We start from the raw sequence: 15,771 nt of genomic DNA, 5'->3' as shown, positions 1-15,771 counted from the left end.
GTGGAAGACCAGCAACGTCCATCACCGACAGCAATGTGTGAGACGTGGATGCGATGATTCGCGAAGACAGAAGAGACATTGCTGATGCATTGAACATCTCATATGGTTCAGTGAGGAGTATCGTCCATGACCAACTTGGCTTCAGGAAACTGTGTGCGCGCTGGGTGTCCAGAAATCTGAGTGAGGACCAAAAACATCACCGAATGGGCATTTCCCTGACCCACCTCACACGATATGCCCACGAAGGCAGTAGTTCCTATGTCGAATTTTAGTGTGATACCATGTGTCATTCATAATACAGTTTCATATTTTTTTCTATGCACGTTTTTCAATAAATCGAAAATTCACCTTACTTTATGATACACCCTAGTACTAGAGTTTGGACTCCAATTAAAAATTAACCAGTAGACCTATCAGGGGAGAGTGAAAGGTTTTGAGCCTCACATGGAAGGAGTGATGCTAGGTAGTTAAAATTTTGTAGGATGTAAGGCTTGAGTTTTAGGACACTCTGTGCGAACTTTTATGAAATTCACATGTTTTCTTCTATTTTTTTATCAGGTTGAAACTGAACGAAGTGTCAGAGAAGAGAGTGGCCGACGGGGCCGTGATTCGGTACCTCTGTCTGCTAGGCCTCACTGCACAGGCTGCTTTGGTCGACTGTGGCTTCACCGCACTTCCTCATCCACCCTATTGCCCCGACCTGCCCCCGTCAGATTTTCATCTTTTCCCTGCTAAGAATAATTCACTTCGAGGACGTCACTTCCACACGGACGAAGGCGGTCATTGAGTGGTGTGAGACTCAGGACAAATCATTCTACCCGATGACTGTAAACAAATTGCAGCACAGAATGCATAAGTACATTGATCTGGGGTGTGATTATGTAGAGAAATCATAATGTGAAACTATAGGCTCAAAACTTATCACTCTCCCCTCGTACATAAAAGCGAGTTACATCAAAATTTTGCTTATTCAATTCTGCGTTAATCTATCCTAAATAATTTTTTTTAGTATTTCTTTTATTTTCTATTGTCGTGAGAACAAAAGAAGTGCCGGTTTTTAAAGTTTTGCAAACGATCCCTCTCTTTGAAATTCTATAAATAGAAAACTTGTGTTCCGATCGTGATGAAATTGTAATACGGTGCAGGGAGAAGTGTTTTAAACGCAATTCTTAATTTTCAGGTTTATAAAATTGGTCAAAAGACCGTTCTTATAAATTTTGTAAAACGACTTTTTCTTGGTACTGGGTAGTCCTACAAATACAATATTGATTTTTCTTGAAGCTCTTTGCATATGTTTTAAAAATCCATTATCATTGTCAATTCACATTGCGGAACCGATTTTATACAGATTTTTATTCAGCGGAGTAAAGCTGCACGTAGAAGTGGCAACACTGCACTATCTGACTCGCAGTGACAGCCCGCAGTTTCCCCTGTTCAACGGATATCGCGGTGTTGCCAAAATCTTTATATTTTTTTAAATGGAGATTTTACCCTCGGAAAGTCTTTAAAATTATACCATTAGTCCTGTTATTTTTTATACACGCTCGTACTTTCTTGCTGTAGGACGTTTGTCAGAAATAATTGTGCCTTATTGTTTTAATGCGCTTTGTATTGACATTTTTGTTTTGTCTCTTCCGCAGGTGCCAGGCCAGACGTCAAGCTGGCTTCAACAGCCGATAACCCTTCTCCGCCTGTCCTTTGGACTGCGCGCAGGAAAGCAGGTAAGCTGCTGCATCATTCACCTTCATCAGTCTATTAGACATTGTGGTTAAGTGCGTAAAGAAACATTTCCGCAAAGAACAATTCTTGATACGATCCTCCATGGCAAGAACTAATAATTATGTCATAATACTATTCTACAGTCTGAACCCATAGGGAAAAAAACACGTACAATTACAGTTTGTGCTCCACAGTGCGTTCTTTAAGGAGGATGTTCTGGAATTTGAACTTGTGGACCACGGCTTTTAGGTGGCCCCACAAAATCAAATTCAGGAAAGTGAGATCTGTGTTTCTTGGAGGCCACTTCATTCATCCTCGGCGTACAATCCAATATGTGGGAAACTGTACGTTAAGGTAATGTCGGACTGTAGTGCGGAGAGCCGCCATCCTGTTGAAAACTCCTATGGGTCCATTCTTATGGGGCAGGCACCCTATACATACATTGCACCAACGAATGATTATATCGTAATACCATTGACAGTGGCTAAAATACATAAAAAATATCCATTTAGGACTTCTGAGGTCCACTGTAAGATAAATAGTCAGAACAACTTATCATAACTATTTGCCGTTATTAAACTATTATTATCATCATTTACTAGCTGATTCCTCACCGTTGCATTTATTTATCCCAATCTTGTATTAGACAGGAAAATAATGAATTCTAACTATAGTGTAAACTAATTTTAAATGCGATCGTGAATGTCACCAATTAGCTTAGCGACTCCGAAAACTATGGATTCGACACTAATCTAGGTCATTTGTGGAATTTTATTTTTCACCCCCTCTCACCCTCTATGGCGATAGGTGATGAACTTGAACCGCATTTAGTGTGTCACGAAAGCCCTGGATTCCATTCGCAACACAGCCTGAATGTTGGACAACCCGAGAAACACTTTCGTTGTGCGAATTGCATGGAGTCATGGATGTCTGTTTGTGCGTAATTTAATATGTGGTTCTCGATTATTTTTACACGTCACCCCTTCCCACCCCACCCCTTGGGGTACCAGGGCTGTCTTACCCCCACAGTATTTATTTCCAGATTGCAAGTGATACGCGTAACAAGTTTGGTTGAAATTGCTCCAGGCGTTGGAGAGTTATGCCGGAACAAACAAATATACACACCCACACACACACACACATCCATTTTTGTATATATAGATAAATTGTACAGAGCTCGTCCATAAATCGGTTTGCATTTTTCTGTGTGTGTGGTTTTGATTGCTAGTGCAATCTTTTTGTTATGATTATGAGTAAATGTGGCTAAACAGCCTTGTGAGTTGAAATAGGTTGCAATCAGTGGCGGTCCCTCCATGGAACAGAGGGAACAGGCTGTTCCCTCCTACTTATCGCCCATTGAAGCTATTTAAATTATCTATATTAACATAATAAGAACACTTCTTTCTCCCGAAATCAACATTTCCAAAAGTAACGCCGAAGAAAAACATTCACCGTGGCCGGGCGTTTGTTTACTTCACCTACCCTCTACGGACTGATGCCGAGTATTTCCGACCACGCGCGAAGGTAAACGATCCTCAGCACGGAAGCTGAACTCTCTAGTTGTTCCCTGCGAGAGACATATCGAATTCCTTTTCCTTCGAATTCTTGCTATGTGCTAAAGTTTAATTGCGTCGTAATGATAGTTTTGAGTGTAGTAAGTCCATATTTTCCTAATTTCATTACAAAATTGCGTCTGTCATTCATAACGAACTGGAGAAATGTTCTATAGTCTAAGCGTCTGCTAAATGCTTTGGCTAAACGCTGCAAAATAGCTTCAGAGGGAACAGCTCCAAGCCAAGGCCCAAGACGCACGCAGCGGCAGGACAAGAAAGCGAATGTTGCGAGCGTAGGGTTGCGAATGTCGACCGGCTGAAGACGAAGACGAAAGCTTTTAATTCATTGAACTTTACAGAAAAGACAGCAAACCAATAATATCCTAACTGGATTAATGACTAAAACGAAATCATACACAAGGCATTTTGAAACAAGTTACTCAGGCACGTATCCAGGAATTCCTTTCGGGGGGGGGGGGGGGAGGCTGAACACCATTTTTTAAAGGGCTACAGATAAAACCTAACAATTGTATGTTTAAGGCCAGTGGTGACAATTGGGTGCCAAAACGGGGGGTAGACAAGGCTTAGCATTAAGAGGCCATAGTGTAATAGTGCAGGCAAAAAATGGGGAGCAATTATCCCCTAAATCGTTGCCACTGTTTAAGGCTGTCATTTTCATCAGAACGTGAAATCGGAACACTTTCTACCTATCAACTCCTCTTTTTCCATGCTGTAACGGAACCATCTCAGTATGTGTGTTTGTCCATTTCTTCTCATCAGGCATCAAAACATCTATGTATCAGAAGTGTTTTTACGAAGCTGTTACACATGCACGGGATGCACAATCCACTCGACAACACGAAATTCAAACTATGGGCTGCAAACTGGAAGCTGACAGTTCTCGAATATTTCACTCTGATTTGAGCCTGAACACCACTAATGTGTCTTGTCCTCCCATGTTATGTTTGCAGCTCTTATGCTCCGGAAGTTCCGCTGCCGTCAATGTCTTCAGCTTTGGACCCGAACTAGAACTAGTGGTAGACTTTGTTACTTTATGGTATTTAGTCCTTTTCATTTTCGAATCACTAGATCTTATAAAGCAACCAATGGACACTGACTGATCACTAATCGACTGCATGAATTGCCACACTTACCTTTGAAGTCTTATTAACAGATTCTGTTGTACAGATCAACCGCGAAATTGAAGCCGCGTATTATATTCTATATAATGAGGGTATATAAAAACTATTCGTTAATATTGCCAGTAGTTCGACTCCTCTTATTCAATAACGTTCCCTCTCGCGCCTTCCACAGATTAAAAATTACAACGAATCGCCCTACGTGTGGCGCTACCTTTGTTGTGCAGCTTCCAAATTCTGACAAGACTCTACATAGTGTTAAGTTCGCTGCGACAACACCGAAAGAGCAAGGCAAGTTTACGTGCAATATTCTCAAAAACAGGATTATAGAACATTCTCCGTCTTGCCTTGATAAGTATTTCTCTTCTTAAATTATCGTCACATCATTCAAGAAGACAAAAACCTAATTATATGTAGTGTAATTTGAAAAAAAAATCCTGGTGGGGGGACACCTCGAGCCGCCTGATCCCCACCTTGGATACGCGCTATTAATAATAACAGGGTTATAGAACATTCTCCGTCTTGTCTCGATAATTATTTATCTCGAATTATCATCACATTATTCAAGAAGCCAAAAACCTACGTACTTTTATCTAGTGTAAACAGAAAAACATCCTGAAAGGAGGGGGGCTTCGAGCCCCTGATGCCCTCCTTGAATACCTACTATTTACAATAATAGGGTTATACGTAGAACATTCTCCGTCTTGCCTCGATAATTATTTCTCCTTAAATTAACGTCACATTATTTTATTTCACACCACAAGAAACAAATCTCAAAATATAAATATGCTGACCAAGGCAGTAATTTATTTTATTAAAAACATAAACTAAACGTAACGTTTCAACCTTCTAGCAAGGTCTTCATCAGACTCTGTATCAAGTACAAAATAATAGAAGGTTGAAACGTTACGTTTAGTTTGTTTTTAATAAAATAAATTACTGCCTTGGTCAGCATATTTATATTTTTTCATAATCATGGAAACAAGGCTTAATGGTGTTAAAAAATCTCATTTTATCTAGTGTAAACCGAAAATATTCGGGGGGGCTCGAGCCCCCTAAGCCCCCTAAGCCCCCCTCCCTTGGATAGGTGCCTGAAATTACTACAACTCTGTAAAATGATTAACTGGATACTCTTCCAGCGGCAAATTATTGTTGTTCTTGTTTGTTCCTGAGAAGGGAGTTTGGAACAGTTCTGGTTTTGTCACAATTTCTACAAATCTAGCGGACGTCATGAAAAAACTCTGCCATCTGAATGTAATTATTTCATTGAGGACGTTTGAATTACAAGAATACTCAACTCTACAAAAAAAATGTCAACGTAATGTACAAATAGAGAGATGAAACAGGATTCGACCAAACCTTTATTTCCTGTGATCACTCATAAATTGCTTTCATTATTTTTTTCTTTGTTGTGCATCAACAATTTCGTTTTTAATGTTTTCTTTACATTATATCATATTTGCTTTAACAATGTTACTGTCATAATTTTAACGTGCTTCATGTATGTCACTTCTGACAATTTGTAACATATGTATCGTATATTTATTTAGTTCATTTCAGTTAGGGTTGAATTTTACTTTGTCTACTGCATTATATTACGACAGGCATGGGAGATGGGGGGGGGCAAGTGCAGGTCACCTGTTTCCCTGGGAGGTGGGGGGGGCAAGTGCAGGTCACCTGTTCCCCTGCCTGATTTAGCACCGCACGCCACTGGTTGCAATAGCAATTGAGGCTGTGCTTGGGAGAGGGATAAGTGCGGGCCGATTTGTGGAGGAGATCTGTGCGATTTATAAAGTGAAATATATCCTCTTTACTACGTCATTACTGATCATTATAGTAAACAATATTACTTGATGACCTCCATGGCAGAGTGGTTACCACAGCGCGCTACGACGCCAGAGGTCTCTGGTTCGAGAACCGGCCTGGGCATTAGTGTTTGTGGGTGTCCATCAAACCATATCCCTCAACCTCATCGTCGCGATTAGCCAAATGTGGCAGAATAGCGACGTGAAATAACCTAATTTAATTAGTCAATGAACAATATCGCATTGTTTTGAGAAAAGAGAGAGATTATTTTCATTATTTTAATGGTATTAACTACATTATTTATTTTCGAGGAGGGCACCCCCTGACACCCCCCGAGCGCATGCGTTGTGCTTTAAATGTAACTCGGTTACTTTGTAAACCAAGTAACGCATTGAATACTGTCACTTTGAGTCAGTTTTGAGTGCGACAATGACATGGGGAGCTTTAACACCACATCACTGTGGAAAGAGCGGGTCTCCCTTATCGCACAACTCTAGAGCAACGTTGCATTCTGACGTCACCGCGGAATGCTTTCATTGTTACGATTCTTAGGTTTAGTTCTCTCAACATAAACAATACATTTTCTGTGTATTTATGCTAAGGGAACCGAACAGATCTATCCTAACAACGTAGGCATTCCTCGTCTGACGCCAGATTATGAAGTTGGTCTCGCGTTGTGCGATAAAGAAGACCCGGTAAGTGCAGGAGTAATGTGACATTTTCGTGATAAATAACTGTTTGGTAACTTCAGTCATCTTCGCGTCTGGAAGTTCTTGGGAGGCCTGGAGCGTCATCTCCAAGAGCTAATGCCCCCAGGGCCCCCCCGAGGGATGCTTCGTCACAGGGATCTCCCTATCACGTTTCGTTGCGAGGAGATTGCGGCGGAAATGACAGATGGAGCTCCTTATCTCTAAGGGGTTATCTGCGAACACGAACCAAGTGGTGGTGATCGATGTCCCATGTACCCGCTACAAGCTCTGCCTGCGGGCTTCCCTCCATATAACGGTATCTGCCAATGCCTTCTCTGTCAGACATCCAAAGACTGCTTTTCAGGGCAATATTTTGCAACGTTCGACACCAGTCGTCACAAACTTAGTTCGCTCTCCTTTTGTCGGGAACATGAGACTCTTAGTAACTCATCAGGACTTGCTGGGTAACAAGTATAACAACACCAATATCTGAAATTATCTGTTGTAGGTTCACACATGCATATGGTTACAAATCGCATACACATAGATAATCCGTCTCTCCCAAAACTAACAATTAAAGCATTAGAACTTTCAAACTAACGTTGTGCAATTCACTCACATGTCGCGAAAGTCTAATTACATAATTAGTTCCTTACTTTCAACTTATGGGCAAGACGAAAACTCGAGAAACCTATAACTATTCTAGAATTCTCAAGTTCTTGTTGATTCCTCCCCTTCTTTTGTTTCTCCGGCACAACCCGTCGTTAGTTGAAAATATACAGGCGGGTTCATACAGTTCCTCTGCTGAGATGGAAAAGTGACGTCAACACGAACAGATTATGACGCATTTTAAATCATATGTACAAGTTCCAATAACAACTTTACCAGTCTAACTCTAGTTGCCTGTGATAATCTAAACATTATTTGAAATAACAAACAATTTAAAAATATCAAACCTTAAAGACTAAGATTCGTTACAATTTATGTGCTGGAACTTTGTGCTTTGCTTGTTTCGTCACGTTCGGTATTTCACTTGTACACTCACCTCAATTTGTACACTCACCTCAATTAGGCAGTTTGTTTCTTTATACAGCATATTTGCAGAAGATACAATTCAACTTACAAGTGTATCAATACACGCTGTATAAAACACACCTTAATACTAACTTCGTTGACTTGTATCAAGTGGTTATGATAGCCCCCTTGTAGTTCGCTGCACTTGTTGACCCCAGGTGTCAGGCTGGTGCATGAAAATGACGTTCAACGAAGTAGACGAATAGCGGCGTTCACGTTAGTAGTATTGATCCCTGCCAACGTCGGTCGCTATTTAATATTCGCAATTAATTTGCACGTACTTATAATTAATTTGCACGGGTTTTAATTAATTTGCACGTACTTATAACTAATTTGCACGGGTTTTAATTAATTTGCACGTACTTAGAATTCATTTGCAAGTACTTAGAGTACTTTACATTTATGTATTTGCATGTTTATAACTTTTTATGAATATATATTTATTTATTTTATGAAAAATATGTATATAAAAGGTAATTAGAGGTACTAAATGCTATGCATATGTTTTTATATTCATTACTGCAAAGTATGTAATGTAAATCGATAATATTAATGTTTATAGTATTGAAAATACGAGTTTATGGTTTATGAACCGCTTTGAATGGTGGTAATGGTACGAAAGAAGACGGTCCCGGTACTCGAACCCGCGATATGTAATGTTATTAATTAGTACTATGTAATAATGTATGTTATTATTGTATGAAAGACGATGGTTTCACACGCCAGACAGAATACGGTCTTTGAATCTCAACTCCGCTCTGATGCCAGACAGAGAGAATGAATTAATATTCCGCGCAGGTAGAGGAGAAAGGAATTTGGGGGAAGCGCGTTCAAGGTCAAATGACGTCAGAACGTCAGAACAAAGGAAGAACCTGATTCACCAATCAGAGAACGCGTCGGTAGGTTTTCAGAACCGGTTTTTCCAAGGTTAACCAGTACGCAATAACAGGGGAAAGCTATGCAATACTGTAGGGCAGGGGAGGGATTGAACCAGACAACAAAGGATGTCTGGAAATGCGCAGCAATGGTCAAATTTTTTGAAGCTATGCGTCGCTTGTAGAACCGGTTTCCGCCGCCAATTAATATTCCGCTCAGGGTTGCCCCAAGGCACAGGACGCTTTAGCGCGGGTTTGGGGCTAGAACGCTTGCATGTCAGAACAGGTTTTTGTCTAAGTAAGCCAAGTTTGCCCAGAACACAAGAAAAAAGAATTTTTGGATACCGAATTAGATTGGAGCGAGAACTTTAATTTGAACAAGGAGAACGAAGCGTAAGGGTTTATTATCTGTACTAGGAAGAAGGGAGAGCTATCAGGGATTGGGCCTACAGTTTTCACTATTTGCTTTTATCACGGGGTAACAAATCTAGGACCCTATGATTATTGATTTAGGAAGTAAATTTATGTTACTGTGTGCTATTTAACATAACATTGAGTTTATTTTTTTTACCAAACTTTGACTTTATGTCAAATCTTTTACAAGTTTTTATGTATTTTTACCAAAATAACACTATTTATACTATTCAGGCAACATTTTTTATTAAATGTTGGACTCGCAAAGACATTTTTTCAACTTTTAACTTATTATTTTACAATTTTATGTTAATTTTTTTACCAAAATAACACTATTTGTACTATTCAGGCAACATTTTTTATTAAATTTTGCACTCACAAAGACATTTTTCAACTTTTAACTTATTATTTTACAACTTTATGTTAATTTTTTACCAAAATAACACTATTTGTACTATTCAAGCAACATTTTTTATTAAATTTTGCACTCACAAAAAACATTTTTCAATTTTTAACTTATTATTTTACAATTTTATGTTAATTTTTTTACCAAAATAACAATATTTGTACTATTCAGGCAACATTTTTTATTAAATTTTGGACTCGCAAAGACATTTTTTCAACTTTTAACTTATTATTTTACAATTTTATGTTAATTTTTTTTACCAAAATAACAATATTTGTACTATTCAGGCAACATTTTTTATTAAATTTTGCACTCACAAAAAACATTTTTCAATTTTTAACTTATTTTACAACTTTATGTTAATTTGTACCAAAATAACACTATTTGTACTATTCAGGCAACATTTTTTATTAAATTTTGGACTCACAAAGACATTTTTTTACAACTTTTTAACTTATTATTTACAATTTTGTACCTATTTTTAACCTAAATAACACTATTTATACTATTAAGGAAAGACTTTTAGTTATATTTTCGACACACAAAGTGTGTGTTCTCAACTTCAATCTGTTTATTTCACAAGTTTAGGCTTATTATTACTCAAGTAACACAATTCAATCTGTTCAGGAAAGACTTTTAGTTACATTTTCGACACACTAAGTGTGTGTTCTCAACTTCTATCTGTTTATTAGGCTTATTATTACTCAAATAACATTATTTATACTATTCAGGCAACATTTTTTTATTAAATTTTGGACTCGGAAAGATATTTTTACAACTTTTTAACTTATTATTTTACAAGTTTATACCTATTTTTAACCTAAATAACACTATTTACACTATTCAGGAAAGACTTTTAGTTACATTTTCGGCACACAAAGTGTGTTTTCTCAACTTTTATTTGTTTATTTCTCAAGTTTAGCCTAATATTTACTCAAATAGCACGATTTGATCGTGTCTTTTATTACATTTTGGACACACACACACACACACAGAGAGAGAGAGAGAGAGAGAGAGAGGTGAGAGAGAGATATTTCCAAGTTTACAGGATTATTCTCCAAGTTTACTCAAATAACACAATTTAAATGTGTTGTGAATTAGATTTTGTACACACGACGTGTGTTTTGTCAACTTTAACCCTTTCATTTTTAAGTTTATTTTACCAAAGTAAGACGGCTTAGTCTATTCAAGAAAGTTTTCAATTATATTTTGGATGCAAAAGTATATTTTGTCAAGTTCTACCCTTTTATTTTACAAGTTTAGGCTTATTTTTACTCAAATAACACAATTTCATCTATTTAGGCAACATTTTGTTTCTTATATTTTACTCACAAAGACATTTTTTTCAATTTTTAGTGTATTATTTCACAAGTTTATGTAATTTTTTATTCTAATAACACAATTTTAACTATTCAGGCAACATTTTTTATTGCGATTTGGATTTACAAAGAGATTTTTTAAATTTTTGTATTAAATTTTCTATTTATTACGTTTTGTATTTCACATTCACTAATTTTTAAAGTTTTACTTTTTATTTTTATCTAAAAACTAAAGAAAAAAGTATTTTTAACTAAAAGTTATTTTATAGTTTTCGGTTTTCAGATTTCCACAATGCTATTTTTGGTTCTGTATTTCTATATTAGGATATTACAGTTCTAAGGTGTGTATAATATTTCAAAGTATTTTCAGGGTGTATTTGTTAATGCATTTGGATGATAACTATTAGGTTTTTGGACGAACTAATGTTAAGAATATTTCAACCAATCAGAAAACGCGTCGGTTTTATTTCAACCAATCAGAGAAGGCGTCAGTTTGCTTATGAGGTATAAAAACTGCGTAAAAGCAAGCAGAAGCTATTTTGAGAAGTATTTCTGAAGCATTGCGTCAGAGAAGACATCAAGTTGTGATTATTGTCTGAGATTTGAAGACAAAGAACTCAAAAGAAGCTATAATTAAGGTAAGTGAATTGTTACATATATGTATGGTGCTTTTAAATAATGCGTAAATGCAAATATTGAAACGAAGAAAACGTCAATGCAAACCAAAAAGAATATGCGTAATGTGAACAAGTACTACAACTATTTTTCTATTTTTCAGGTGCTTCTAATTTTGTATGTGTGACTGAAAGGGACCATTAGTAAAAGATGGCGTCTTCAACCTCCACAAACAAGGCTAACCACACTGCGGTGAGTACCTCGCAAGAGATTTTACCACTGGAATGTATATTTCTCCACTAGTTTTTGAAATAATATATAAATCCAGAAAACAAAGAAACGAAAAAAGTAAATACAGAAATGAATATGCGTAATATAAACAAGTACTACAACTATGTTTCTATTTTTCAGGTGTTCTTATTTGTGTACCTGTGAGTGGAAGGATCTATTACTGGAAATAACGCCAACAAAGTAACCAACAAGGACATGAGTCAAATAATTGCATCATGTCCATGTTTTTCCAATTATATCTATAAGGACTGTGTGTTGGAGACTTTGAAGAGGTATACACCTGGCAAGTATATTATATGCTGGGGATGTTATTCTAATCAAGGCAACCAATTAGCCCACGATTGTGTAGTTAACCATTTCTACGAGTGTGAGTGCGTATGCTGTAAAGATGAAGATTTACTCTCTGAACGTTATTTTATTTGCCAAGGAGAACGCTGTTTGAATAAATGCCAACGATGTTTTTTTTTAAGTGGATGTGCGAGAGAATCCAGTATTATTTACAGGACTTGGATAACACAAAACATATTTTTTATTTTTATATTACTAACCATGAGGATGTTGCGGATGCTTTGACGGCACACGAGGTACAGACAGAATACAAAGCTTTTTATAGTGTATTATGTGAAATTTCAAACAATATCGAACTAGTGAAAACTCTTATAGATCCTATACGCTCAGCAGAGCTTACTTATGGTAGCACAGGATTTTTGTGAGAGTTGAATAGAGACTGACTAATAACACCGAAAATGGTGCAATACATTATTGATGTACAAGGATTTATTTATAACAGAAAATTTATATTGCGTGAGATTTGTGTGAGTTCTACAAATTTGGACACTGTGTATTATGCGCTTGTGAGTGTTCCCGATTATTTCAAAGAGAACAAAGAATCGCGCTGGGTTAAAGACAATCTCCATGCATTAATGTATGATATTCCTTGTGGATGTGAAATATACTATGTCCGGAGGGCAGTTAGGAACTTGAACTGTCAAGGTGGTACATTTTTCTGCAAAGGAAAATCCCAAATTATCAAAGATTTGTTTAATATTGATAACATTGTTGATTTACAAACTGTAAACTGTCCATCCCTTAAGAATTTGTATATGTTTCAAGGAGGATTGTGCAAGTATCATTCTGATACTTCTCCCCCAGCTGAACAAGGTTGCGCATTCAGAAATGTTCAAAGACTTGTATGTTGGTACAATAATAAAAATATTAATGTGTAATGTATTTAGTGCAAATAATAAAGATTTGTAAAAAAGAAATGTTTTCTATGTTGTTATTTAGTTTTAAAGCCTTTATTCAAGGTATTTTCAAGTATTACTGGTTTTTTGGCTGCATCAACACATGGGTTATTTCTATTTGGTTTATTATACGAGGCTACAATCACTATATGTCTATGAGGACTAAAATCCACTGATTGAACCTTAAAGCTTAGGTTTACTATGTATATTGATTAAACACAGGACAACACGAATCTTACAGAGGATTGTAGGAGGCATAGGCCCACACGCCAGAGCCTTATTAGCCTGCAAGAACAACTTGTATGTTGAATTGTGACTGTTTAGCAATAATATTTATAAAGTTTAAATCATTTTCATTAGATTACATATATATTTTGGATTCAAATAAAACACTCAAGTTAAGTTTTTTAAGTTTATTTTTATTTAATATACAAATATAGAATATATCAAATTTACATATATGAAAAGTACTCTACCAAAGAGCAAAAGTCACATAGGGATTACGATTTAGCCGATGCTGAAATTCTTCCATAAGGGATTTGTAGTAAGAGAGAAATTTTTGCCACTGTTTAAAGTTGAGGGTGACTCCACCAGAGATGCTGGTGATTTCCACTTTTATATTTTCTCCACTGCCCTCGAAGGTGAAGTAAGGTTCTCCTATAATGTCTATAGATCTGAATCTGTCTTTTTGTGTGGGGAATCTGTTTTTGTAAGTGTCGAAGATCACATCTGATTTGTAGACGCATGATGGGTACTCTTCTTTATTTAGGACAATGTATTTTTTTCATGTTTCAAAATCAATTCAGTGTCTGCGAAAGTACCTCGAATAATGATATCCATGTTGGCATCGATGATGAATCTGGTTTCTGGTTTTATGTTGTTCATTTGGTGTGTGCCTCTGATAGACTGCATTTTGGTTTGGTATCAATAAAAAGTTTTAAAAATATGCAACTAGTGCTACAAAAGGAACGGAAATTATCGACAATTTCTGGATTATAACTAAAATTCAGTTTGCCTTTTACATATCCAATATTTACATACCAACACTAACTAGACTTCGATTTATATAAATGTAGCAGGAACTATATTTCTGAGAATCAAACTATATTAGGATTATATGTTAAACTTATACAAAACCAGATTATTCTATGTAAGTATATTTATATTGACTGGATTATTTAACAGATCAAACAGAAAGAAGGCAAATTCCACTAAACGTAGGTGATTGCATGAAAATAACTAGGTCAAGGAGTGACCAACAGTGAGCTGAGGTTATATATAGAGGGTCGCTCTTCATAATTCTTACCTTCGCTGGATCGGCGAAGGAACGCACTTGTGGGCGGTAGAACCTGAATGGGCTCCACCAAGACATCGGAGACTCGAAGCAGATGTCTTGGTGGATGAACCCAAGTAGGGTCATAGGCGCTAGGGTCAATTTGGTTATTTCTTTTTGTATGAGGAACCAATTTGGCCAACTCCCCACATTAACTTACATTGCTTATAACTAATTAAATTTGAAGAAAAATTATAATCTCTTAGACTGTAAGCATATTTTATATTTAGGCTGCACAAGATCCAATGATAAAATTAAAAAATGGTAACCACCCAGACAGGGACTCGAACCCTGGACAGATAGGTTAAAACCCATCTGAGCACAAGGTATTCTTTTTTTGAAAAGTTAGTTATGTTAAGAAATATCGTTTGAGAACTCTTTTGGTCTGGGTCGACAGAGAAGGAGACATCATTTCCAAAATTTACAGACTGGATGTATTTTACCATCACTATAGAGGTCTTTACTATATGTAATTCGAAACGCTAGAGTTCAGTTAGCTTTCAAAATTGAAGTTACATAGTACAATATGTTGAAGTTTTTGTGTTTGGCACGCATAACAAGTTACACTATCTAATTATGACAAATAATGCTAAAACTCTCAAATTTACTGTCATCTCATCAACTACTAGCAAAGTTTTAGTATTATATGTCCGTAATTAGATATAGTGTAACTTGTTATGCGTGCCAAACACAAAAACTTCAACATATTGTACTATGTAACTTCAATTTTGAAAGCTAACTGAACTCTAGCGTTTCGAATTACATATAGTAAAGACCTCTATAGTGATGGTAAAATACATCCAGTCTGTAAATTTTGGAAATGATGTCTCCTTCTCTGTCGACCCAGACCAAAAGAGTTCTCAAACGATATTTCTTAACATAACTAACTTTTCAAAAAAAGAATACCTTGTGCTCAGATGGGTTTTAACCTATCTGTCCAGGGTTCGAGTCCCTGTCTGGGTGGTTACCATTTTTTAATTTTATCATTGGATCTTGTGCAGCCTAAATATAAAATATGCTTACAGTCTAAGAGATTATAATTTTTCTTCAAATTTAATTAGTTATAAGCAATGTAAGTTAATGTGGGGAGTTGGCCAAATTGGTTCCTCATACAAAAAGAAATAACCAAATTGACCCTAGCGCCTATGACCCTACTTGGGTTCATCCACCAAGACATCTGCTTCGAGTCTCCGATGTCTTGGTGGAGCCCATTCAGGTTCTACCGCCCACAAGTGCGTTCCTTCGCCGATCCAGCGAAGGTAAGAATTATGAAGAGCGACCCTCTATATATAAC

The 15,771-nt window shown here is 36.6% G+C and overlaps 1 protein-coding gene across 3 annotated transcripts in view; it reads left to right on the top strand.

Moving 5' to 3' along the window:
- Nucleotides 1-15,771, top strand: part of Pde11 (Phosphodiesterase 11) — a 492,115-nt gene that overhangs the window by 188,497 nt on the left and 287,847 nt on the right. For all 3 annotated transcript variants that reach the window (XR_014443817.1, XM_083141571.1, XM_083141574.1), the window contains one exon: nt 1,641-1,721. Coding sequence is in view for 1 of the 3 variants with exons in the window: in XM_083141571.1 (XP_082997697.1) it covers nt 1,641-1,721 (81 nt within the window). In the remaining 2 variants the exon portion in view is untranslated. The remainder of the gene's footprint in view (nt 1-1,640; nt 1,722-15,771) is intronic.

This window comes from Lepisma saccharinum, chromosome 20 (assembly GCF_977018435.1).
Source record: "Lepisma saccharinum chromosome 20, izLepSacc3.1, whole genome shotgun sequence".
Classification (NCBI taxonomy): domain Eukaryota; kingdom Metazoa; phylum Arthropoda; class Insecta; order Zygentoma; family Lepismatidae; genus Lepisma; species Lepisma saccharinum.
This window is presented reverse-complemented; position numbering and strand designations above follow the sequence as displayed.